The following is a 25,065-nucleotide window of genomic DNA, read 5'->3' as shown; positions in this document are numbered from 1 at the left end:
CCTCTCTCTCCCTCTCCCTCTCCCTCTCTCTTTCTTTAGACTTTTCCATATAATATTTTTGCTTGAGCCCTTTATCTCTTTTTTTGCCCTTTTTCTAAATAATGCTTCCAAATCTATTAAGCCTTTTTTCCTCCAAGAAGTCCTCCAGACTTCCTGTGCATATAAAGTGCCCTTTTCTTTGCTCTATTGGTCCCTGGATTGCCCATACAAATGTTAAATTTCATCATGCTGACCTAAAACTGTCTGTTGACACCATCAAGATTTCAAATATTTTCAGTACAGCTCAATATTCAAATCACTGCAATCTTAATTTTCTACAACAGACACAGCCATCCACTCACATTTTCATTACGCTGATAACATAAAGGGACTTGTACTTGCTGATTAAAGATCTAAGACATCTTGCCCACCATAAACATTCAGTCTATTCACAGCTGAGCAGCGGCCCTTCCTGTTTTATCCCAAGCAGGCTCAGCACCCCTCAACTTGCCCTCCAGTGCAGGCAGATGTTATCAAGGGAGTCTCTGGTGCAAGGCCCTTGGACCCTTACTGGTATTCACCACATGATTTCTTGTTTCAGGTGGGCCCTGGCTCTGGTTTCCATCATAATAGGAAAAAACTGCAATGGTCATTTGAAGGGAGCAATATGTTAGAACCCACGTCCAAAGTCCAAAGTCACTAGGTCTTTGTACACTGAGCTCCATTTGTTCTGATCTTGGCTCCTTCCATTATCCCTGCTCCTAGAGGGGCAGGGTTGCTGTGCCCAGAAGGCTTGGCAGTGTTTCCTCCTTTACCTTGTGAGCATGCAACCTGCAGGCTGGAACTCCAGCTTTTTACATTATTCCCACTGTTTCTCATGGGAGTTCCTATTAGCTTATTGAATGAAAGGGCTCACAATTCCCCATGCTATGTCTCGATTCTGGGTGCCTAAGTCCCACTGGCCCTGCTCTGCTACTGTAAGATTTTCCCAAGACCCTTTGCTCATAACTTCAAAATTTTTTGGCAAGATTTTTGTACAGGGAACACTTTTACCTTCAGAGGGCCAGAAGTAGTGGCGTTGAGATGCTCACATCTGTACTCTCTTGGCCTTTCTCTTCAGGAGCTCCTTGCAGCACCAAACACAGAAAGACAATTTTCTATTTCCTTTTCCAGTCTGGTGGGAACAAGCTCTGGGGCTGTCATCTACACCACCTATATAAAAAATAAATCAAAAAACAATAAAGAAAGATGGTTATATTTTGTCCTACAAAAATAACACAATGGCATGATTTGGCCAGGCAGGGCATTTGCAAGGAAAGGAATCTTGATTTTCAGCACAGACTGACTGGAGACAAGACAAAGTCCACTTTGAGATGCAAAGTCGGGTATGGGCCCCTTCTTTTCTGGGGAGCATCTGCTCCTCTATAAAAGAGATGGAAGCCAACAGTTTGGTGCAAGTGATCAGATAAACATTGGGGAAAGAATATGATTTCTTTTAATATTTTCAAAACTATGAATCTTACACAATATGTAGGAAACATTTGAATATATATGTGAAAGAAAGAAAAAAAGAATAAAAAGGGGGCTGGGGAGATGGCTCAGTGGAATAAGCGCTTCCCTGGCAAGCGCAAGGGCCCGAGTGCAATCCCCGGTTCCACAAAAAAGCCAGACCCGCCCCCTGGTGGTCTGAGCTGGCCACACACACACACAATAAAAAAAAAAAAAAAAAAAAAAAAAAGAATATATATGTGGCCTACCAGGCAGTGAGTAACTAGAGAAAAAAAAATCTCTTTTATTGTCATGTTGCCAGTGCCTAGCTCATAAGTGGAAAGATTGTTGAATGAATTAATGAAAAAGGGAAAAGTAGCATGGAAGGATGCAGAAGACTTGTGTGTTTGACCCAAGAATGTAAACTAGTGTGCCTCAGTAGGAAGTAGAAGCACGGAGTTTCCAACAGTTCCTGAAGGACAGAGCTTCAGGGTGGCCTCAGACAAGACAATGTCAGCATCAGCTCCATAACCCAGTGCCTCAGGCACAGTTATAGAATTTAATATTCTGTAACTCCCAGCCCAAAGTTCAGACAGGTACTTTGTACCAGCCACTCTCACCCTTCCTGTTCTGAAAAAGGGAAGCTGTTTCCCTGAGTCACATGGCCAGGCAGTGACAGAACCAAGAGAGCGCAGGTTCCCTGAAACCTTACTTCCTCAGGATGCTAAGATTCAGCCAAAGCCACTGCTCTTACCACTTGGTTGAAAGGCTAAGTTCAATTGGAGGTGAGAGATGGGGCAGGTGTCCTCTTTATTGTTCGGATATCGATGGGACTCTTTGAGAGAGAACCTAGGAAGAGCAGTAAGGCAGGAAGGAGTGAGAACCTCCCTGCAGACCTAACAACACCCAGGCAAAGGCTCCTTGGCTTCTCTGAGGTAGGAAAAGGCTGCGACAGTGCTGGCTGGCTCAGGGTGATTTACCTCCTTGAAATACCTCAATTTAAATGCTAATTTCCCCAGAGCTGAGGGGTGAGAGCTCTTGCTTGCTGGCTGCTGCTTATTCATGTATCCAAACCACTCAGACATATTCTTAAGAGAGGGAGGAGGGAAGGTCCTGGAAAGGTGGGGGAGGGTGGCAAAGGAGGTTGGCTTCCCTTGCTCATGATTCTCCTCAGCATGGCTGATCAGAGGGAAGCTGAACTGGGAGCATGTATCTCAGGGGAAATCCTCCACAGGCTGTGTACCTTTTAGGGGTGATATGTGGACAGTGTTGGGGAATAAAGAAGTCTCCTCCCCTCCATCCATGGCTCAGGGTGAACAGCCAGCCAAGTAATGTGCTGCACTCTGCAAGATCCTCGAAGAGATTAACAGTCTAATGTGAGATTTGAGAAAATAAACAAGAAATAAAGATAACTTCACATCAGTCCTCCTCCTGACCCCTAGAAGCTCACGTCAATGCTGTCATTTTATAGAGGAAACCACTAATGCTTGTAGAACAGATCCAACCTCCTCTAGCCAGAGCTTGGATCCATGGACATGCTCCACCACAGATTCTAACACCACTTCAGGAATCTAGGCACAGACAAGAGAGAGAGGTGATAGGAAGGACTTATTCCAACCAGAGAAGATTGGCTAGGGTCCCAGAAGAAGTGGCTTCGAGCAGGACCTCTTGCTTCCTGCTGACAGCTCCCCATCTGTCTCCCTCTTAGCCCCAATTCCCCCAATGTATGAATGCACAAGGCAGAGCTGCACACCAACCACACACATGCTAACAGATATATTTTCCCATCTGATCACCACTAGCTCACTGGTCCCTGGGGCCCAGTGTCCAGTCTTCACAAGAGTCATAGTGTCTGTATACACAGGAAGCTTGGGGAATAAGATATGGTTTTAAAGATTATTGTGGAAGATGTGGGATTTTATAGTCTGATGTTCAATATCCCTTAGATACTGAAGCACTGGGGGCCTTCTTCTAGGACATCAGATAGGGCTGTATCAAAAGAATAAGGTTAAGACACACATTGCCCTTGTCTCTGGGTCTCCTCTTTTTTTTTCTGATCAACACTTATTTATTTTTCTCCATAATTTTATTGATAAACAAATAGCAGTGAGACAGTTTCAAATCAAATTGGTAGGACAGTTTCAATAATTAACACATTGCATACATTCCTCCCAGTGGTAAATTGCTGTAGAAGATGCGGACATGATATCCTATCTACAAACACCATTAGAACAAATCACTCTATTCATTAAGAGAATGTAACTATATATCTATCCTAACCACTTTGAATACACAGATACAAAATGGACATTCATCTGTATCCCCTTTTCTTGTTAAGTTCTGTTATTTGAATATTGTAGGTGTGCAAACTCAGCAAAATAATCTAAAAGAGTTTAGTAGCCCATAATAGTATTGGGTCTTCCGCTTGACTGGCAATGTCAGAAATTGTTGACCTGAGTCCCCTACAGCTCAACATAACAGCATGGATTTACTTCTTCTATTTCGTTTTTATACTTTTCTGCTGGATGGTTAAGACCAAGGTAAAGCAGGACCTATGCAACAAGAGTTGTAGCTTTTGGGTCTGATAAGGTAAGTGAAATCCCCTCAGGATTTAGCCTGAGATCCTGTACCTCAGATTGTTTGTCAGTATCAGCCACGTGGATGAATCACGGCCATTGCTTAGTCAATGTGCTCTCTGTGAAAGCCTGAGAGAATGTTTTTTCTCCATCTGATTCTTCTTAGGCACACTCTACATCATTGATCACTTTCCTCTTTGGCCCCATAATCTCCTTGATCAGAAAATTTGGGACACTGCCGAGTTACATGATGTCACAGTACAAGTTCTCATATGTCCTGAGTCTTAATTGACCTTAGAAGGTTAGGGCCAAAATGTTGGCTTTCCTTGCAGCCCTCCTTTTTCTCTAATTTTGGTCTGCAAACTTAGATTGTTAACCATCCAGAAGACAAGCTTGTTGTTATTACCATACAACTTAGGCTGTTAAGTTTAACCTCACTATCTGTCTGCATATCAAACATCTTAGGCATAATATAGAACAGGTATTTTTCATCAAGTATTGATATGTTGAACTTTAAGTCCCTGCAGAATATGATAAAAAACATTTAAAAATTAGAATATATTTTAAAAATAGGCATAAAGAATTACATACTTCTTATGTTTACACATAAGTCCAAAAGTCTCACCATATACAACCTTGAAGCAGTACAGTCCCACAATATTCCTTTTCCTGTCTTTTGCTTTCATTCATCTGGGTCTCCTTTCTTCGTTCCTTGAGTGCCTACTGTTCCTTGCCTTTCTACCTTTCCTAGTTTGCTCAATTAGGTCCTGATGTAGCCACTGTGCTTTGGACAGGTAGACTTTGGACCTGCATGGAGCTGACACCCTACAGGAGAAATGGGCATTGCAGGTCTCTCATGAGTCGGTCTAAGGTCAGACACTCTGAAGCCCTTCTTGGCAGAAGAGAACAAGGTCCTAGGCACGTGGGTAATACCTGATGTGGGGAGATTTCTCAAAGGTGATGAAGTGCTGTGTAGTTAGTGCTGAGTAGTTGTCCAGATACAGGAGGAGGAGGAGAAGAGCATCCTAAAGGAGTGTAAATCCCAAGTAGCACCTGGATAGGGCAGCTCATCCTCATTAAAAGAATTTAAGGACAGTCAGTGCAGAAACAGAACAGTGGTCCAGAGTATGGGGCAGGAATAGCCAGGGTTACATTGTGAGGGGCCTTATGACCCCAATATGATGCTTAGATTCTCTCTTGGTTTTCACAAATGAGGGCATCTTCTCTGATGGTCCACCACTGTATCCCTTAGTATCCAGATTAGTCACTGAAACAGGACCAGTTCCATCAGTGTTTGTGGGATGAAAAAGTCCTGTCATTCCCAGAGTCCCCAGAACTCAGGATCTACTTTTTTGAAAATTTGATGAAACACTTCCACATAATGACCACTGAAGTTGAACTGTTTTCATAAATAGATAAATCTATTTTGAGAGCACTTTGCCTAAACAAACAGTGGCTGTGCTGCTAATCTGAAACATGACACTGCCTTATTTAACACATATGAAGTCATGTGCATTAGTCAAATCTACGCACATTCAAGCATGCTACAGAGCCGGCCACCACACAGAGTGCCGGCCTCATCTTCACATATCTGAAGAGTGACTGAACAGTGACTCGCACTGAACAGTGCCAAGTGCCACGCACAAGCTCGGGCTGGCGGAGTCAGAATGTGGTGTTGGACATTGTCCCTGCCTAACTGTACACTCAGTTTTAAAACATTCATTAATAACAAAAAAAAAAAAAAAAAACCAACCCCACATTCATTAACTTCTGGAGGATCTGTCTGCTTCTTCCTCTATGAAATGGGAATAATAATAAAAATAGTGGCTGCATAAAGATCTCATGAGGCTACGAGGACACACACACATACAGCGATGAGAAAAGCATGTGAGCAACAAGACCTAGTAAATGTTACTCATTCTTCTAAGATTAACTAATATCTTTTCACACACACACACACACACACACACACACACACTCACACACACACAGCATCAGATTTCAGTTTCTGAGACCACACGCGGGCTTTTAGCCTGCCCTTGCAGGTCCCTCTCTGGGCGCCTTTCCCAGGTGACCAGATTCTCAAGCTGTTGCCTGGGCTTCCATCCCAGGACCTGGGCCCAGAACTTTCCTGCGGCTCCTTCCCAGAGCCAGAGCCGATGGATGCGAAGGCCCTGGGCGCCCTCTGCTGGCGGAGCCTTGCAGGGCCGTGGCCGGCGCCCGGGCCGGCACGGAGGGAACCAGTTTTGGGAGGGGGACAGCGGCTGACTTGTCACTCTGTGCCCGCTCTGTCCCCCCTCCTGCAGGCCTTCAGCGCCAACTCGCTAACTCCCCTCATCTTCTGCCTCATGCGCTTCCCGAAGTCCCTTTCTGCGTTCTGGAAGCTCAGACAGAAAACCTCAGTCCAAGAGGAAAGGGCCTCTGCGCCAGGCGCTCTCTAGGTGGCCCCTACGCCTCTTCCCGCTGTCCGGTTGGGGTCATATTTTCCTACAGAGCCAAGATTGGACCAGGCCAGAGAGCAGACGGCTTGGAGACCAGGGGTGTGACAGGAGAGAAAACGCCACCCCTCCTCCTCTGCGGTTATAAAAGCATTTCTAGAGGAGACTGAAAACGCAGCGCCTGAGGGACAAAGCTGGAAGGGCCAAACTGACCCTCTGGTCTTACGTACCAAATGCTCTTCTAGTACACACCCCGAGAAATCGCGCTGCAGGCCTCTGCCCGCTGCCCAAGTGGGGGATGCCCGTCCCCTGGTGCTGGCACGAGGATTGCTGAGGTCACAGGGAGCCCAGAGCGTCGCTGGATGAACCCCTTCCCCTAGCCGTAGCCTTTGGGGCCCAGGACACCCACAGGCACATCCGCCCTTCCATCTCTGATGGCTGCTGTCTGCCCTGCACCTGGCTTTTAGTACCTGCACCTAAGCAGCGACAGGAGACCAAACTGTAGGACCAAACTGCTTTCCTCTTCCCAGCTGTGTGTCGAGTAGGTACTGAGCTGCTCTGTGCCTCAGCTTCTCAGTCTGGAAACTGGGATCACATGGCATCTACTTCACAGGGTCAGACTGTGAGCAAATGTGAGGTAATTGCAGCTACTGCACATGCTGAGCATTCAGTAAAGTCACCGTTACTCCCTTGCAGCAGGCTGAGTGGCTTTCAGGATCCCTGTGTTACAGAGATTGAGGCTTGGATGATTCAATCCAGGTACTCAGTTTTGTAGGCCAAACTGGAGCCCAGTGTTTAGAGCCACCATCACCTGCTTGTAGTGTTCTATGCAGAAAACAAGGGTCTGGGTCCTTGGAAGCAGGGGCTACTGAGCAAAATCACTCAACCCACACATAATGCCTGACAGCAGATGCACTCGCTGCTCTTTGTGGCCCGTGTGTGTCTCCCCCATCATCTGGGGAAGATGAGAGGACTGCAGTGGCAAGTGCAGTCTATGCCCGGATCTCAGCACCCAGCCCACGCTTCTCTCAGCCCAGATTGGGCACATCCAGGTGACTGGCTAGAGCCTGGAACACTCTCCATCCCACAGTCCCCTTGGTGGAACATTTGTGGGATCAGAGGCCACATCACAGTGGAGGATGAGGAGACTCAGGTCCTTACACCCTGGCGGGGGTTACATGCTGTGGGGCAGCTCTGTGTCTGCCTGGAAGTCTGCCTTTCTGTTTGCATAGCTGTTCTGTGCTCCTTGATTTAGAGACAAAGCCAAGAACAACCACCAAAGTGGATTTCATGAACCCGTGCAGCCAGAGACATTAAGTGTGAGCCAAAACATAGTCATGGCGCGTGCACACACGCACACACACACACACACTCACACTAGTATGCTTGCATTCTCATGCAGATGTAGAGCTTCACCCTCCTGTACACACATTTCCCAGGCTGACAGTCCCAGGCTCAGGCAGACGTGGGCTCGAATCCGATTCTTATGAACTCCGAATCTCGTTGTTACTCATCCATAATTTAAAGTAATACTGTCTATCTTTCAGGGTTGCTGTGAAGATTAAATTCAAAATGTAGATAAAGTTTGTAGTGAAAGCCCGGAAAGTTAGAGAGATGTAGTAAATACCGCAACACAGAAGTGGAGATGCCAGGGATGCCAGGGGTGACGGAGACAGTGAGAACATTGCTGCTTTGGAAGCAGACACGGAGCACATGTTCATGAAATGAATGAATAGGCAACAAGCTCCCCTGATGCCTGTGCTCTGAGGGGTGTGGCGTGCAGACAGAAAGGTGACCGGCTCATCTGACACCGTCACAGCTTCCTCTAAACCACCTGGGGTCCCGGCTTCAAAGACCTTGCTTTGGCTCCACACACTTTTGCTTTTGTCTTTCTAATTTTCATGTCAAGTTTGCCTGCTCCAGGTGGCAAAATGAAATGATAAACATCTTCCTCCTTTTGTACTTTTCCTCCCCTCCTCCTCCCTCTCCAGACTGTAATTAGTGTCTATAACGCTGAGGATCTCTGCAGATGGAGTGACCTCAAAAGTCAGATTTAATACAGAAATGCCCTTGATATCACCCAGACCAACTGGCTGCGGTGGGGCCTGTTTGCCCATGCCCCAGCCGGCTTTCCACCTCCGCGGGCAGATCTCAGCTTTAGGCAGATGTTGCTTAAAGGAATGAAACCCGCCTCCTTGCCCCTCTTACAGTGTCTGTTGTTCAGGTTTCTGTCCTCTGGGGTCCTTCCGGGGTATGTCTTCTGTTCCTGGGGCTACCCTTCAGGGAAGAGCTAGAGGGAGGTCCCTGTGAGCTTAGGGCAGGGGATCACCACCTAGGAGTTGGGGGTTGTCATTAAGCAAACCATTGCCCTTTCTCAGGCCTCAGTTTTCCCACCTGTAAAAGGAACTTAAGCTAACACGTCTCTCAGGATACCTACACTTTAACACACTTTAAAGATTTCCCCAAACCTTCTTTTCTCTAGCATGATTTTGCCCCCTTTTCCCTTCCAATATTATGCTGTGCTCAGCTCCCTCATATCTTGGTATATTATTGTCATTGCTTATGTAAGAGGACAGTCAGCAGCCAAATAGAGTTTATAGAGCTTCGGAGGGCGTCTTAAACAATTGGCAGCTTTATCCTATTAAGTGTTTACAGTGGCCCTGAGATCTCAGTCTCACTTTATGGACTAGGAAACTGAGGTTCTAAGAGAACCAACAGGTTGCTTGAGACCTCAGCCAGTGAATGTTTGGGCCAGGATTTGAAGCCCCAGCCTGCCTGATGCCTGACTCCTGAGCAACCTGTCATGAGCGCGTCATTCTCAGAGCTGGGATGCAGGGAAGCCGAGGATCAATGCAAACCACCCAGCCATGAGCCTGCTCCAACTAGGAGCCCCCCGCCTCCCTGCCTGCAGCCTCCACTTCCTCAATTTGGCAGCCTCTCTGCTCCTCTCCACAGGGAGAACAACTTCATCAAGGACTTTCCTCAGCTGGCTGACGGGCTGTTGGTGATTCCACTGCCAGTAGAGGAGCAGTGCCGGGGCGTCCTCTCCGAGCCCCTGCCCGACCTCCAGCTGCTCACTGGTAAGACACGTGCCCTGGAACCCCCTTGGGTCCCTTACCACAAGCTTGGGCTTCAGGGGCAACAGATCTAAGATGAGACCTGCCAGGCCTCCTGCAGGGGTGGCGGGAGGGACCCTCTAGTTCTTGGGCTCCTTCTATGAGCTGAATCAGTTGAGGGGCTTTACAAAGACCCCAGGTTCTAGCTGGAACCATTTTCGAAGAGAGCCTTCTCTGAGAACGGGAACAACTCTCAACCTTTCTCAGTGAGGGTTTTGCCTCTCTGTCCAAGAATCAAAATATTTTTCACTACCTTGACAATATTTGTGATTTTTTTTTTCTTTTTGTGCTTTCAGTATTTTGTTTTCTTAGTTCGTCTAAAGATCATTGTAAAGTCATGTCAGAAGACTGTCTAACAAAAAGCCTCTCACACTTGAAAGCACTTGTGTCACACAGCTTTTTCTTGTACAGGGCGCTGAGCCATTCCTCTGATGGGAATTGGGTTTTCGATTTTATACATGAGGAGTCTAGACTCACAGAGGTGAAAACTAGCCCAGGGTCACACAGTCTGTCTGGCAGGAGTAGAACCTGGTACAGTAGCCCCAAGTCTTTTGTCTTTTTGCTCAACTCTGGCTCCCACTCACCGGACCATGAACCTGTCTTTTGCAGGCTCTCTTCAGGCTTCCTATTTTTGGCCCCACCTCAGCGTGCTTTTCTGTTCTTCATTGTTTCCTTCTACTTCCTTGCCCACCTGTTTTTTGTTTATTTATTTATTTATTTATTTATTTATTTATTTATTTATTGTGGAACCAGGGATTGAACTCAGGTCCTTGCACTTGCCAGGAAAGCCTTATTCTACTGAGCCGTCTCCCCAGCCCTGGCTACCTGTTTTGAGGGTGTTTTCCCAAGATGTGTAGGCCTGGACTCTTCCTTTGTGATGCAGTAGTTGTACAGCATTCACTCCCAGGGAAAACGGTCACCTCTATGGATGATCAAGCTCTATCACTTAAAGGGAACTTGTCCTCCAGGGAGGACTTGCTAGGTGACAGAATTAGGTTTCAACCTCTCCCATCACTTTTGAGCTCTAAAAGGCCCCCAAGCAACCTGTCTAATTTCTTTGAACCCTTCCTATCAAATGGCACAGCCAGAGAAGAGAACCACATGGGTCAGGGGCCTCCTGAACTCCAAGTTCTTTTATGGATCAACATGTGTAATCCTGCAAGGGCATTATTGTTCTTGCTTAAAGGAGTTGTGTATCTGTTCTAAGACCCCATGACTGTCTGCAGATGCTTCAGTGAAAATTAAGCCTAGTTGGTCTTGACTCCAAAGTTGATACTTTATTCATTCTCTTACATCATCTCTTTAAACTTTCAGGGAGAGACTCAGATGTAGATCATATAAAATCCCAGATGTACTCTTAAAAATGCTTTGTAAGATGTGCCTAAAAGCTTTAATGCCTTCCTTAGTTTGGGTTGTTTTTTTTTTTTTTTTTTTTTTTGGTTGGTTTTTTTTGGTATGACTATAGAAGTTATAAATTAATCTGATATGTGAGGGTCATCTAGTTGAATTGTCCTTACTGCTAAGGAATTCAGTCCACAGCATTTCTGCTGAGATGTTCCTCCTTGAATACCCTGAGTGGTGAGGAGTTCACCATCTCTGAACAAATATTTCTGTGGTCCCTGGGGTGGTGCTGTGTTCTCCCAGAAAGGTGCCTGGACCCATCATTGGCCTTTGCATGCTACTGAGTATTTTCCTTCTTTGAGCCTTAGTTTCTCACCTTAAAAGCGGAGAATAACAATTATGGTGAGGGGTGAAGATCATGCACATAGAATGCTTGGTTCACTGTGCTTCTGTTATAGTGGTACACATCGCTAGGACTTATTAAATTAGTATGCGCTTGAAGTACACAAAGTTTATATCCAATTAGGGAGTGGGTGTGTGCACTTACCACAGCTTGAGTCTTTTCATTCCCCTTCCCCTCCTCTCCCACTTCCCTCCCTGGCTCTGGATCCCCTTTCCTTGTTTTCATTAGCCTTGTTACTATGCTTCAGTTCACACGTGGGGCATATGATGATTACATTTACTGTGGGTATTTGGTGCACATAAGTGATGTATCGTGAATATTTTTATACCCCCTTCCCTGACCCTTGGTTTCTTGGAGTCCTTTCCACTTTCAAAACATCTATCTCTCTGATGCTCTTAATCAATATTTTATTTTGCCATTTATTTGTATTTTGCATTATTCAAATGAATGCACATGGTATTTAAACTTGTGTCTGATTGATTTCCTTTAACATTATGTTTTCCAGGGGTGTCTATTTTCCTACAAATGTCTCAAATTTGTCCTTCTTTATAGCTGAGTCGTATACCATTGGGTATAACTTCTGTATTTTCTTTATCCATTTGCCTGGGATAAATACATTGTAGCTTCCTTCTAGGATTTAGGTGTTATAAATTGTGATGTTATAAACATCGATATGCATCTATCACTGTAATATGTCATTGCTTCTTTATGGAAGAGGCCTAGAAGAGAATAGTAGTATTGGTAAAATAAAATTTTGACTTTTAGTTTTTGGAGAAATCTCCATATAGTTTTGCCAAATGGTTGCACTAATTTACATTTTCACCAGCAATGTAGAAAGCTTCCTTTTTTTATTACAGCCCTGCCATCTTATTATTTGATTTCTTGATTATTCCCATTCCTTCCAGTATAAGTTGAAATCTGAATGTTATTGTAACTTGCATTTCTTCAGGGATCAGAGTTTTTAAACATTTTTTTTCACAGGACTCACTATGTAGTTTAGTCTAGCACTGAACTGACTCTGTAGCCCAGGTTGGCCTCAAACTCATGATCTTCCTGCTTCAGCCTCCCAAATATTGGGATTAAAAGTCTGTGTTATCATGCTTGGCCAGATCATTTGTTTTTACTTAGAAATCTTTCTAAGTTTCATAATAAAGGAATTCTTTCCAGTTCACGAGGTTTTTTAAAATTTAATTTCAAAGAAAAATTACTGCCTAATCCCTGAATTTCGTTCTACTCCTGACCCTGGTAGGGATCTGGGATAGAGCAGGGTGTGGTAGTGGCCAGGCGAAAAGGAGAACCTGGGGATGGGCTCTGATCAGGAGTGGAATGAGCAGGTGTGGGTCAGTTGTCAGGTGATTTCTGAGAGCCTTCTGCATGCTGGCCTGCTTTCCACCATGCAGAAGACATGTCAGCAATGTAGACCGCAGCTTCAAGCGCAGGAAGATGGGCTTTCTGTTCAAAAAGCTTATGCTCCACACTTGAATCCAGGAAAGCCAGGGTGTGGACAAGTGAGGAACGCAGCCCTGGCTAATGATCAGGGAGCCAGGGATAGACTCAGGGGTAGAGGAAGGGGTTTGCAAATTCATTCACTAGCAGAGCGCATTCTTTCCCCTTTTGGACATCATGTCAGGGGTGAGAGCTTCTGCAGTAAGATGCTCAGCTTCCTCTCTTGGAGAAGGCCTTGGCAGTGGCCAGCTGTGCACGTGAAAAGCAGTGGCAGAGGCTGCAGAAGCTGCCTGCACTCCGAGGTCTGAATCTCCTCGTGCCAACTTTTTTTTTTTTTCTCTCCCCCTTTCTGCTGTGAGTGAGAACCATGGATCTCTCTTTCCTGACTCGACCCACTCTTTTACTTCCCATTTTCTGCAAAGGACAGGAGAAGCAGATCAGATAAACAGAGAAGATGCATTCATAACCAAACCACCTCGCTCTAGTGGACATATCTTTGGGGATCATAAATATTTTACTTTAAAATGAAAGCTTTTAAAATTATATCATTACTGAAAAGGCTAAGGAGTAAAAAGAATGTTGACAGTAATGGACAACTTTAATACTGCAGTGATGTCCAGGAAGAAATAATTTTTTGCAATGATAGTCTCATTTTAATCTTGATATCAGATATCTGCTTAAGTGTCTTCTCACCCCAGGGGACCAGAGAAAAGCATAGGAAATGTGCCTGTTACTTGCAGAAGCAAAAGAAAGCACGGACCCATAACGACAATAATAACTTCTGACCTGCCTAGCATTTCTCATTTAATGCACTTTTTCCTAATTATAGAGAAGTGAGGTTACAAAGCTCAAGGTAGAAAATTTAGAACATGTAGATGAATATAAATCAGACAGCAAGAGTTTTTCTTGCACCCATTACCCCATTGTAACTATTGCTAACATTCTGTTGTGCATTTTCCTTTGTTTATTTTCTCTTTATACAATACCTGTATTTCCCAAACTACATCCTTTGGAACATGAGGGCTATAGGTCCTTGGTATAGAAAGGGATCTGTGATCAAAGAGGTTTGCACAACAGCTTCTTAGCACCTTTAAATGCTTATCAATCTATTCAAGGTGCTGAGAAATGACTTTAATTTGGTTAGCCAGTGTTTTTCATTCTTACTTGAGATGGTAAACTTTTACATGTATAGGTACACATGTATTTTACGTGATACTTAACAACACCCATATTTTCATGTCAAGAGCCAGTCCTCCTCACTGGGGTCAGCAATCATTAAGGGGCAGATAATAAACGTGCCTGACTTTTCAAGGGGTCTCTCTTCCAATTGCTCAATTTTGCTTTGTAGTGTGAAAGCAGCCACAGCCAAAATTTCACAAATGTTTTATAGCTTGCTGGCTCCTGATCTGTGTGTACTGAATTTCTAGATTGCCAAGGTTTCCACTTCTATTCCTGTAAGCAAATTTCACAATATGGCTAAGAAACAAGGTGAACAGTGGAGCTGTAGCATCAGATGGAAAAAATTAGGCACTGAGATGCTTAGTGTCCCATGGCAGGGAGGTTATGCGGGATGCAAAGCTGGCCTGAGACTCCTCCTTCTTGTAGCTAGTGGGGTGGGGCTGAGGGGACAGGCCAGGAGGCAGGTCTGGATAAGATTGCTGATCCTAGTGAAAGTACACATGCAAAACCCAAGCCTCTGATCACTTTAAAAGGCAGTCACTAGCCAGAGCTGAGAGCTGAAGGGTAGGCACTGTGGCATCACCCATCTAACTTTGGTGTTGACATGGCCATCGTATCTCTCCCCTCAGGAGATACCCGCTATGACGAGGCCATGGGTTACCCCATGGTGCAGCGGTGGCGAGTCCGGAGCAACCTCTACCGCGTGAAGCTTAGCACCATCACCCTCTCAGCAGGTGAGGACCCCGCGCAGGGGGCCAAGGAACTTGGGATGAATCAGAGACCTAAGTTGTAGTGAGGCTGGGCTGGCACTGGGCTGGAGGAGGGGCAAAGGGAGCTGCCAAAGGGGCGAGTGGACTAGCTGGCAGGAGCATCCATGTGCTGCAGTAGCGCCAATGGACTAATGGGGCGTGGTGGCACAGAAGAAAGGAGCTGCGCATTAGGGGAAGCCAGACAGACTTGCTGGAGAAAGGGATAGCTACACAGGCTAGAGAAGGATGGATGGAACAGAGAGGATAAGTAAGAATCTAAGTTTCATTCATGCTGTAGGTGTTTTAGTCTTGTGGATTGTACATTTCCTCCAGCACCAGTCCCTCTCTTTTTTTTTTTTTTCTGGCTAATCTCTTTCCGCAGCCATCTCTGGACGGCAACAGCATATCGTCGCACTCCTCCCTACTTCATACACATGCATTACCCACATATTATCTGCATGGACACTGAGCGCCAGCAGAGGGATAATTTGTAGTTTTCAAAGTGGGACATGCTTTTCCATGACAGTGATTATGCTCTTGCTGCGCCTTCTGCCTGCGTCTCCTTGCCTGGAAAATACATACTAGCCCACTAGCTCCTACCTCCTGCATTCCCTGTTCTGCTCAAGACAACTCAAGTAATTCCTCGTGCTTGAATATCCGTATCAGAACACTAATAAGATCTTGATTCACATCTGAATCAAGTTAATCAGTATCATCTCTGCCACTGACCTGAGAGCATTGGACAGTACGTAGGTGTTGCTTATTCAAATATCGTCAGAATATAACAGAGAATCAGCACAGTAATTAGTGTTCATGTTTGGTGGAAAAATAAGAAAATGAAAACCAAAGTATAAGGCATGAATAAAGGACTCTGGGAAGATGACATCTGGCCCAAGATTTTCTACCCTGTCTCTGACTCTCCACACCATCATTGCCTTACTGTAGGCATATTCCTTAATTCTCCATGTATTCCTTCTTTTGGGGGAGGGTAAAGTATTTTAAATAGAACAGAGCATTTAAAATTATTTTTATGCTCAAGTTTTGAAGGTTTTAGGCAAAATGAAAGTTATACTTTTTTAAAATCAAGAAATACTGAAATAAGCTTATAAAATAAATCAAGACTGCCAAACCCTCCCCAGAACAACAAAACAAGAACAAACCTTCCTGTCTCTTCTTCCTAGCTCCAATTTCCCCAGGCAATAGTTTCAACAACTCAAAAAGTATTCTTATGATTTTTTTAAACCCCCTTTTCACTATCACAGTGTTCACCAGCAAAATAGAGCTCTTTTGGCCTGGGATTAGAGGACTTTACCCTCTGGAAGTACACACAGTAATTATTACTGACATCTGTCAAGCACCTCATAATGTTTCATATCTTATGACTTACAACAGCCCTAGCAGGAAGGGCAAAGCAGGGAGAAGAGAGGTGTTTGCTTGCATTTTTTGGCTGCCAGGCTAAAGAGCCCAGGTACTATTATTTATCACCTAACAGAAACATGTCATTATTAGTACTGCTGGATTAACTACGCAGTTGCACAAGTTAACGCGTTGACGGGGAGAGGTCATCCTAATCAAGCACCCATTCTCTGAGCCCTACTTGTGTTTCTGCACCACACCTCACCCTGCTCTTGAGTAGAACTGTGATGTTTCTGTAGAACTACAAAGCTGCATCTGCTTTAATTAGTCAGCAGGGATGCTCCTGCGTACCCCCCGGTAAATCAAATGCTGGCAAATTGGCGTTCTTTTTTCGTGCTGGAGAGCTGCTTCCTTTTCAATGCGGTGCTGAATGGGCTGTCCGTAGAATAATCGGGGTGGATGTGTTTGCTATCCTCCAGGGCAAGAGGGCACAGAGGAAGATGGTTCTGTGACCATGTGGGAAGAGAGATAATCAGGAAGCAACAGTAAGAAAAGAAGGGGAAAAAAATGTTACCGGAAGCTAAAGAAGGACCAGATCTATGGAAAGCATGTGGGCTGATCCCGGGCCAGTGGATGCCAGCTGTTGGAAGTTTGAACCCTAGTTTATTTGGTACATGCATTTTGGAATGAAAACAAGAGTGAGTTTGAATCCATCTCCTCTCTCTGGTTTATAGCTATAAATGTACCTTAATCCGGGTCACTCAGCTTAGGCCTTCCCCTTTATTATGGTGTCCACCAGAAAGAGCATCCTTTACTGCACAAGCGAGGGACTGATGCACCTATCTGCAGTAGGGCAGCCAGGACGCTTGCTCTGTGCTGAGAAGTGAGGTACTAACCCAAGCTGGAAAGGCGGTCTTACCCAGTGAGCCTTGAAGTCTCACCCATGTTCTTTCCTATCTAGGTTTCACCAACGTCCTCAAGATCCTGACCAAAGAGAGCAGTCGGGATGAGCTGCTGTCCTTCATCCAGCGTTACGGCTCCCACTACGTTGCGGAGGCCCTCTACGGCTCGGAGCTCACCTGCATCATTCACTTCCCTAGCAAGAAAGTCCAGCAGCAGCTATGGCTCCAGTATCAGAAAGGTAAGCATGCAGTGCCAGTGAGAGACGGTGGCTGGGTGCAGGGAAGCGCAAAGGAGCCTGGGAGTCAACTGGTCTCCCTGGGGTGGAAATCCTGGCTCTACAAGGATAAGCTCTGCAACCCTAGGCAAGTCCCTGTCCCTGGCCGGGCTTTCCTTACCCCATGGGCAGAGTGAGAGGATGTGATCTCTTAGGACTATTTCAGTCCAAGCATTGTCTGAGGCCCTCTCATCCAAGAGCATACTCTCAAGTTTTTTCCATGAAAGGTTATCACCCTCATGGAGGGCCACCATATCTTATCTCTAAATGATTTTCAACTAATAACAACTGGAATTCCCCAGGCCAAGTGCAGGAGACAGGTCTGCTCTTCACCTTGGAGAGACTATTCTTTCTCCCACCTCAGTTTTCCTTTCTTGTGAAATGGTCACTTGAATAACTGCTCCTATTTATTTCCCACATTAGAAGTGGAAGTGGGTTAGGGAGCAGCACTTTGAGACAGTTAGAAATACTGCCCGTAGGCATGTGTGCATTTTTATAGGTCATTGTTTTTCTCATTTGAAAAATTGAGTCTTAGACTCAAATACTCATAGCTAATAAGTAGCAAGCCCAGGGCTGGAGTCCATGGCTGGTTGGTTTCAGAAGTCTATGTTCTTTCCCTCTTTCAGCCACACTGAAGTGCTTCTTGCTTTAATTAATACTAGTGGGCCAGGCATGTAGCTTATGGGCACAGAGCCGGCTTGGCAAGCCCAAAGCTCTGAGATTGATTCTCATTAAAAAAAAAAAAAATCCTAATAATATAAATTAATTGTAAAAGCAAGACTCTCAGTAGAAAGAATCAGGAGCAGTGTTATAAACCTGCTTGTATCTCTTCATATGACTCAGCCCCCCCCCCATTTCTAGTAACTAAACCAATCACATCAGTCATAAAGCCACGAACATGGAAGCCAGAAGGGACCTGCGTGGCCTTGCTGCGCTCACCTCTTCAGTTTTGCTGTTGGGAGAACAAAGACCAGGAGAGAGGGAAACCTTAAGTGCACATACCTCTGATTGTCAGAACACAGACAGAGGGAGGGTGGTGACCCCCTACCCTGGTGCTCCTCAGCAGCTGCGCATTCCTGCTGGATGAGACCCTTGTCCACATTGTTTGGCAACTTCATAGCTCTTTTTTTTTTTTTTTTTTTTTTTTTTTGTCTCTGGGGACTTTGCATCCCTAGACACACTTGGATCCCTGCCTGACTCCCAGGGCGCGGGTGGTTTATAGGCACAGGGGACATAATTGAGTTGTCTGGGAATAGCTTGATTTTATGGCTGTGACAATGACAGTCTTTAAGGAAGTGCATTAAATCAATAGAAGTCTCATTGCACTACCCTATAAATAATGTGACACATCATTAAGCAGGGCAATAAGCTTCAGGACTTTGAAGTAATACAATTAGGTTATGTTTATAAAAACCTCTGTTCGCTGTGGCCACTGATCTAATTTGTTTCATGCCATATTTAGGGCCTGGGACAGTACGCTGATGCTAAATTCCACCCCATCTCTATTGTTTGGTAATTTCCAGGGCTTCAACTTTCTGATTGTAGAAAAAGATATGTAGAATCAGTTGCACATAAGAAGGGTAGAAAGCATGCTGACAAGGCAGTCAGAGATCCTCCTTCAAGGTGTGGATTTGCTGCCAAGTTCCCAGGTAAATTTGGCACAGTAGCTTCCCTTTCTGGGCTTCCAGTCTGCACAAGTACTTATTTTCCCCCATCATGATCCAGACTTGCTCCCAAGCAGAGTAAAAATATAGAATCAAGCTGGCTGAACCACTCACTGCGGGTTTCCTCCTCCCCTTCTTTACCTTCCATGGCCACCTAAGTTGTACATCAAATACATTTTGCATTTTTTTTATATATTTGGAAATGATGCTAGGGAGCAAGGAATTGAAAATCCGATAGTTGCTTCTGTGGACCTGGAGAGGCTCTTCAGACTCAGAGCGATTCAGTGACCATCTCCAAGCCACCAGCTCTGTGTCCCTGACAGCTGCTAATCACTGGGACACAGGCCAGGATGAGTGGGACTGGAGGCTGGTAATTTGGAAGGCAGAACATGTAGAAAGAGTGATATAACACAATGCTGGAGTGGAACAGATGGGAATTCGCATCCCGGAGCCTCTCCTTACACACCTGCCGGGTAACCTTGGGCAAAATGAGTTCGGAGTTTCACTTTCCTCTTGTGTTAAGTGAGGAATATTAATTCCCTTGCACAGCTTTTGAGAGAATGAAAGGAAATAACGCAAGTAAAATCCTAGGTACAAGAAACAATAGCTGGAAATAAAACAAAAATAGTGGGTAACAGCTATGACTTTTTTTTTTTTTTTTTTTGGTAGAACCAGGGATTGAACTCAGGCCCTTGTGCTTGCTAGGGAAGCATTTATTCTACTGAGCCACCTCCCTGGCCCCCAGCTATGACTTCTATCCTTGGCCCCAGTCCTTGCTAATATGTGGCCTCAACCCTCATTTCACCCTGTGAACTACACATGTCACGAGCAGGGGATAGTTTCTGAAGATGATTTTAAAGCCTACCAAAGGGGTCCTTGGTGGGGTTCTAGGATTCTTTGAAATGTGTGATCTTTGAAACCCGAGCTTTAAATAGTGGCTTCTACTCCACTAGATGACCCATAATTGGAAGGGGAGGGGAGGGGAAAGGAGACTATACCAGACACAGAAAACACGCATGCGCATTTGTGCAATCCTCAGTCCAAATGAGCAAAGGGGCAAGAATATTCACATCTCCCTTTATAGATGCATGAGGCAAAGCTTAAAGAAGAAAAGTGGCTTTATGTCACACAGTTTATGTCATCAGTGGAGGAGTTAGGATTTGAATCCCAACCTGAACCAGGTGCTTTATTTCCCTAGATTCAGCATCTTTAGGCTTCAAGAACAAATATTACAGCCTTTCCAGGTTCACTAATGATGGTATCTAGCCACTACTTGGATGTGGGGTAGCCATTGGAGCTTATTGGAAAGCCAAGCAAGACAGGTGAATGTGTCTGATGAAAATGTTTCCCATGAGAAGTTCTGATCTCATTCCCTGAAGTGCTTCTAAGGGTACATACCATGGAAAAAGGAGGCACATTGATCATTCATTAGTTCTTTGGTTCACTGAATGTTTGCCAAGTGCTTTCCTCCCTGTCCACCCTGTCCCATGTGCTAGGGTGGCTCAGTAGAAGAGGTATGGGTTCTGTCCCTACTGTCCACGACTAGCCTGATTTAGCCTCTTAACTTTCATCATTCCTTTGTAGACATTTTTAAACCTGTTTGTAGGCCTGTAGCAACAGGAAAGGAACTGGAACATGGTGGGACACTCAGCCACTACGATATTATGGCCTATAGCTTTCAGGTGCTGATTATGACCATTTGGGCAGTGGCTTAGACCATTGTATGGAGGTCATTTGTGCCACGGAGAACAAGTTCCAGTCAGTTAGCAGTGTCCATTCTAAATAGGGTAAGGGAGTATGGTAGACTATATCCTGTGAATTTTCCTCTCTGTAACAGGGAAAAATTCAATTCCACAATAAGAGGGGCCTAGCTTTCCAGAGCAGATATGGGACGTGGCAGGAATGGCAGTTAAGATCCATGCAGGCAGGTGGAGTTTTTGATCAGAAGTGGTGATCTGGGCTTTCCAGCAGTCTGGAGGGCACTGGAAATCTCAAGGTGAAATATGACCTAACTGAGTATAAACAGGGGCTCAGGAGGCAGGAGAGTGACTGAAGTCATCCCTGAAGATTCAGGCCCCAGGCTGGATTAGCATGGAAAGTATTTGGCATGTCAGTTTCCTGTAATCATACCTCCACCCCCATGCTGTTCCTGAGGCACCGTGTAAAGGTCCTGGGTGTCTTGCTCTAGAGTACTGCTTGTACTGTATGTTGCTGTGTTGTTGATGAATCTGTGTTTTGTAGTTACCTTTCTCCCACCTGGGACTCAATTTCACCCTTTGCCTTGATATTCACATTCTCTGTCTAAGAATGACATTGATACTCAGCCTTATATCATGGTTGTATCTTTCCTCTTGCTATCTCTAATAAAGACTTCCTCATTTGGGGATGAAGCATAGATCTTATATTCAGATGGACATGGGTTAAAATCCCAGCTCTACTTCTTGCCAGCAATATGATTTTGGACAAATCGATTTTTTCTCTGAGGTCAATTTCTCTATGCACAAGATGTGAGGTTACAGTATAAATTGAACAAGAAAGTAGATCAGTGAGTGGACCCATTTAGTACTGAGCTGGGCACCTAATTATTCTGTTCATTGAAACCATTCCATCTACTCCTGGCTACATGATGCAGATGTGTTGTATGTGGTGTGTGTGTGTGTGTGAGAGAGAGAGAGAGAGCGAGAGAGAGAGAGAAAGAGAGAGAGAGAGAGAGAGAGAGAGAGAGAGAGAGAGAACATGGACATTCATGTGTGTGTTCACACGGACACACATGTATGTATAAATAAGTAGCTAACTACTTTTACTTTACTCATATCTTGTCAACTGACTCAGGATCAGGTTATGGACAGGGTTGGCCTGGGGTGTAGTGTTCATTATGGAGGCAATGATGGAAGGGAACTTAGGAGTTGGACTAGCAAAAGATTAAAAGAGATTTGTGACTTTTGTCCTCTTGTCACTTTCTACTTGGGAAGGATAGTGATAGGCATACAAATGATCAGCTTGTCATCATTTATAAGTTTTAGTTGGCTGTTATTTCATGGAAAAAGTGCTTCTGGAATGTGACAGGTATGTGCATGTTAAGAAACCCTTCATTCAGAGAGAGAGACAGAGACAGAGACAGAGACACAAACACAGAGGAGGAGGACAAAGAGAAGGAGGATGAGGAGGAGGAGGATGAGGAGGAGGAGGAGGAAGAGGAGGAGCAGGAGGAGGAGGATGATGATGATGAGGAGGAGGAGGAGGAGGAGGAGGAGTACAAAAGAGAAACAGACATGAAAGCAAGTCAAAATCCAAAAAGAGAAATGGAGCAATAAGGAGAGTCTAGAAGCAAATGAATATATGCACTTAACATACCTTTTCCAAGTCTACAGCCTGCCAGCATCCATGAGCCCTGCGAAAGGACATTCTCCATGCAATGTTTGCTGTTGCTCTTGATTTTTGATTAGGAGGATCCATGGTGCAGAGGTGTCCCTATAGACAAGTACCTGTGGCCACTTCCTAAGGACCTTTTATCTGTATTATAATTTTCCAGGGCTGCCCAAGGTGAAGCTTTTTGTGTTTCTATTTGAATTACAATACATTTTTGAATGTCAGCTGGAACATTCCTAAACTACCCTTTGAAGGAGGCTTTTCAGAAGTTTGAAAGGCAAATGAGTGGTGCAGGATGAGGGGAGAAGAAAGGCAAGATGCAGTTAAATGTCACCTCCTGTTGTGTGGACAGTGTGGCTAAGAGGGTGCTGGTGCTCCTGAGCTCTCTGCTTTCTGAGGGAACTCACTTCAAAGATAGCATCAAGGCATGAAAGAACTGGTTCTCTGGATCTGAGACCTGTGGGGTACTAGTTTACTTCCCCAGGGATTTAATAGCCTGGGGAGTGTTTCCTGTTCCCAAGGTGCCTGCCCTTTCAGCAGCATTTCACAGAGTTGGCAGCTTCCAGCTTGAGGCGTTTTCTGTGTCTCAGATCTGTGGTACCAGATCTTTCTGCCTTTCTTTTTTTTAAAAAAATTTATTTATTTATTTTTATATTTTATTAATTTTATTGAGAAACAAATAGCAATGAGACAGTTTCAAAACCGATTAGTAGGACAGTTTCAATAATTAATACATTGCATATTGTTGTCTTCATAGTGGTTATTCATAGTACAAGATGCAGACATGGTAACCTGTCCAAACACTATTAGTACAAATCTTTCTTCTCATTGAATTAACCATCTAGCAGAAAAGTATAAAAACGAGGTATAAAAAGTAAAGCCGTATTAATATGCTGAGCTGTAAAAGGCTCCAGTCAATAACTTCTGGCATGGCCAGTTCTACGGATAATCTACTTCTCTTTCTGCCTCTTGTTTCTCTATCTCCCTTGCAGGGTTACCCTCCTCTGCCAAGCCAGTGAACGTTGTTTCACATGACCCAGAGGCTACTTGTCCTTGAGTGTCCCTGAGCAAACCTGCCCTGTGTCCTGATGACATCCCTACACTGATATCTCTTATTTTATACCTCCCGTCCCAGACTTTCCTCTGGTACTTGCTGCCAAGCTAACTTCTCCGCCTGTACACAACTGAGTACTTTGCTGCTCTTCTAATCAAATGCATAATTTTCTTTTTAGAGGCAGAGCCAGAAGCCTAGGAATCCTAGGACTCCTTTTCGACACTTTCTTCTCTCTTAACCTCTCTTCCTTTCTAAACTATCCCAAACCCAATCATTTTTAGTTCCCAAATAGCTCCTGAATGTTCCCACTTCTTTCCATTTTCAGCTACCACCACGTACCAAGCCACTACCACAGTTTTCATGCGTTCCAGTGTTGACTTCCCATTGCATCTCCCTATGGCCACCCAAAATCCTTCCGTGCAAACCACACAGCAACCCTGAAGATACGTATTTGTCAGTATTTAGAGATGCAGAAACAATGGAGGGCAGATATAAATAGATACACATAGTTTTTATCCGTGGGATGGGGGTGAGGAGAAAAGAGTTAGGATAAGATACAAATATAGATGTAGAATAATGAATTGGCTTACAGAGTTAAGGAGACTGAGAAGTCCCGTGAGCTATAGTTGCCAAGTATGAGATCCAGGCCACAAACTTAAGATGTCTTAAGTTTGACAGCAACACCCTGAGAAGCGGGAGACCCAGTGGTGTAAGTTCCAGTCGGAAAGCTGGCTGGATAGAGACGTGAAAAGTGATGATGTTTCCTTTGGAGTCCACAGGCAGAAAAAGGTGAGTATCCTAACCCAAGGCACCTAGGCAGAAGGAATTCCCCTTACAGAAGAGATGATTAGTCTTACTGTTCCACTTACACCTTTCATTGATAAGATGAAGCTCACTCACATCAGAGACAGCATGCTTCCTATTCAGTCTAGCGATCTACATGTAACTCTCCTGCATCGCCTTCACAGGTACACCCAGAACAGTCTGGCCAGACACACCAGCTTCCATGGCCTAGTCAAGTTGACACATAAAATTACCTATCAGATCATTTCTAAAATGGAAATCCTGCCATGCTATTTCTGCAATTAAAATCTACGAGTGCCCTGCCCTGCTCTAAGGATGATTTCCAAACTCTCCTTCCTGGATGCAAGGCCCTCTCAGATCTACTCTGTTCCCCAGCCAAGCAGCTCGGCTTCGTGTGCGCCCTTGTTCTCTGCCATTCAAGCACACTGACCTCCCTTCCTGTCCTTGAACAAGCTGCAGTCCTTCCTCAACACGGACTTTTGCTGCTTTCCCCCTTTTTGTCAAGATCACTTCATGTCACTCAACTCAAATGTCATTTTCTTAGAAAACCTCTCAAGAAGCTTCAGGCTAGGTAAGGAGTTCTCATTTTATTCCCTCATTGAATGATACTCCTTTGTCACACATGACTTCAGCTTTTAATTTCACGTTTATTACTATCTATCTCTGTTGCTGCACTATAAGCTCAGTGAAGGCTGGGACCATTCTGCTTGGCTAAGCATTGCAGCCTCAGCCTTAGCCAATGTCTGGTGTGCAGATACCATTCAATATCATTGTGTGTGGGGGGAGAGAGACAGAGAGAGAGAGAGAGAGAGAGAGAGAGAGAGAGAGAGAGAGAGAGAGACAGACAGACATAGAGGCAGAGAGACAGAAAGAAACAGTGACAGGGAAAGGAAGGAAGGAAGGAAGGAAGGAAGGAAGGAAGGAAG

At 44.8% G+C, this 25,065-nt stretch overlaps 1 protein-coding gene across 5 annotated transcripts in view; it reads left to right on the top strand.

Moving 5' to 3' along the window:
• Positions 1-25,065, top strand: part of Astn2 (astrotactin 2) — a 1,030,147-nt gene that overhangs the window by 674,748 nt on the left and 330,334 nt on the right. For all 5 annotated transcript variants that reach the window (XM_023701575.1, XM_012516970.2, XM_023701577.1 and 2 more), the window contains 3 exons: positions 9,437-9,561; positions 14,596-14,700; positions 17,033-17,212. In XM_023701575.1, the coding sequence (XP_023557343.1) occupies positions 9,437-9,561; positions 14,596-14,700; positions 17,033-17,212 (410 nt within the window). The remainder of the gene's footprint in view (positions 1-9,436; positions 9,562-14,595; positions 14,701-17,032; positions 17,213-25,065) is intronic.

This window comes from Octodon degus, unplaced genomic scaffold (genome assembly GCF_000260255.1).
Source record: "Octodon degus isolate 3935 unplaced genomic scaffold, OctDeg1.0 scaffold00137, whole genome shotgun sequence".
Taxonomy (NCBI): domain Eukaryota; kingdom Metazoa; phylum Chordata; class Mammalia; order Rodentia; family Octodontidae; genus Octodon; species Octodon degus.
This window is presented reverse-complemented; position numbering and strand designations above follow the sequence as displayed.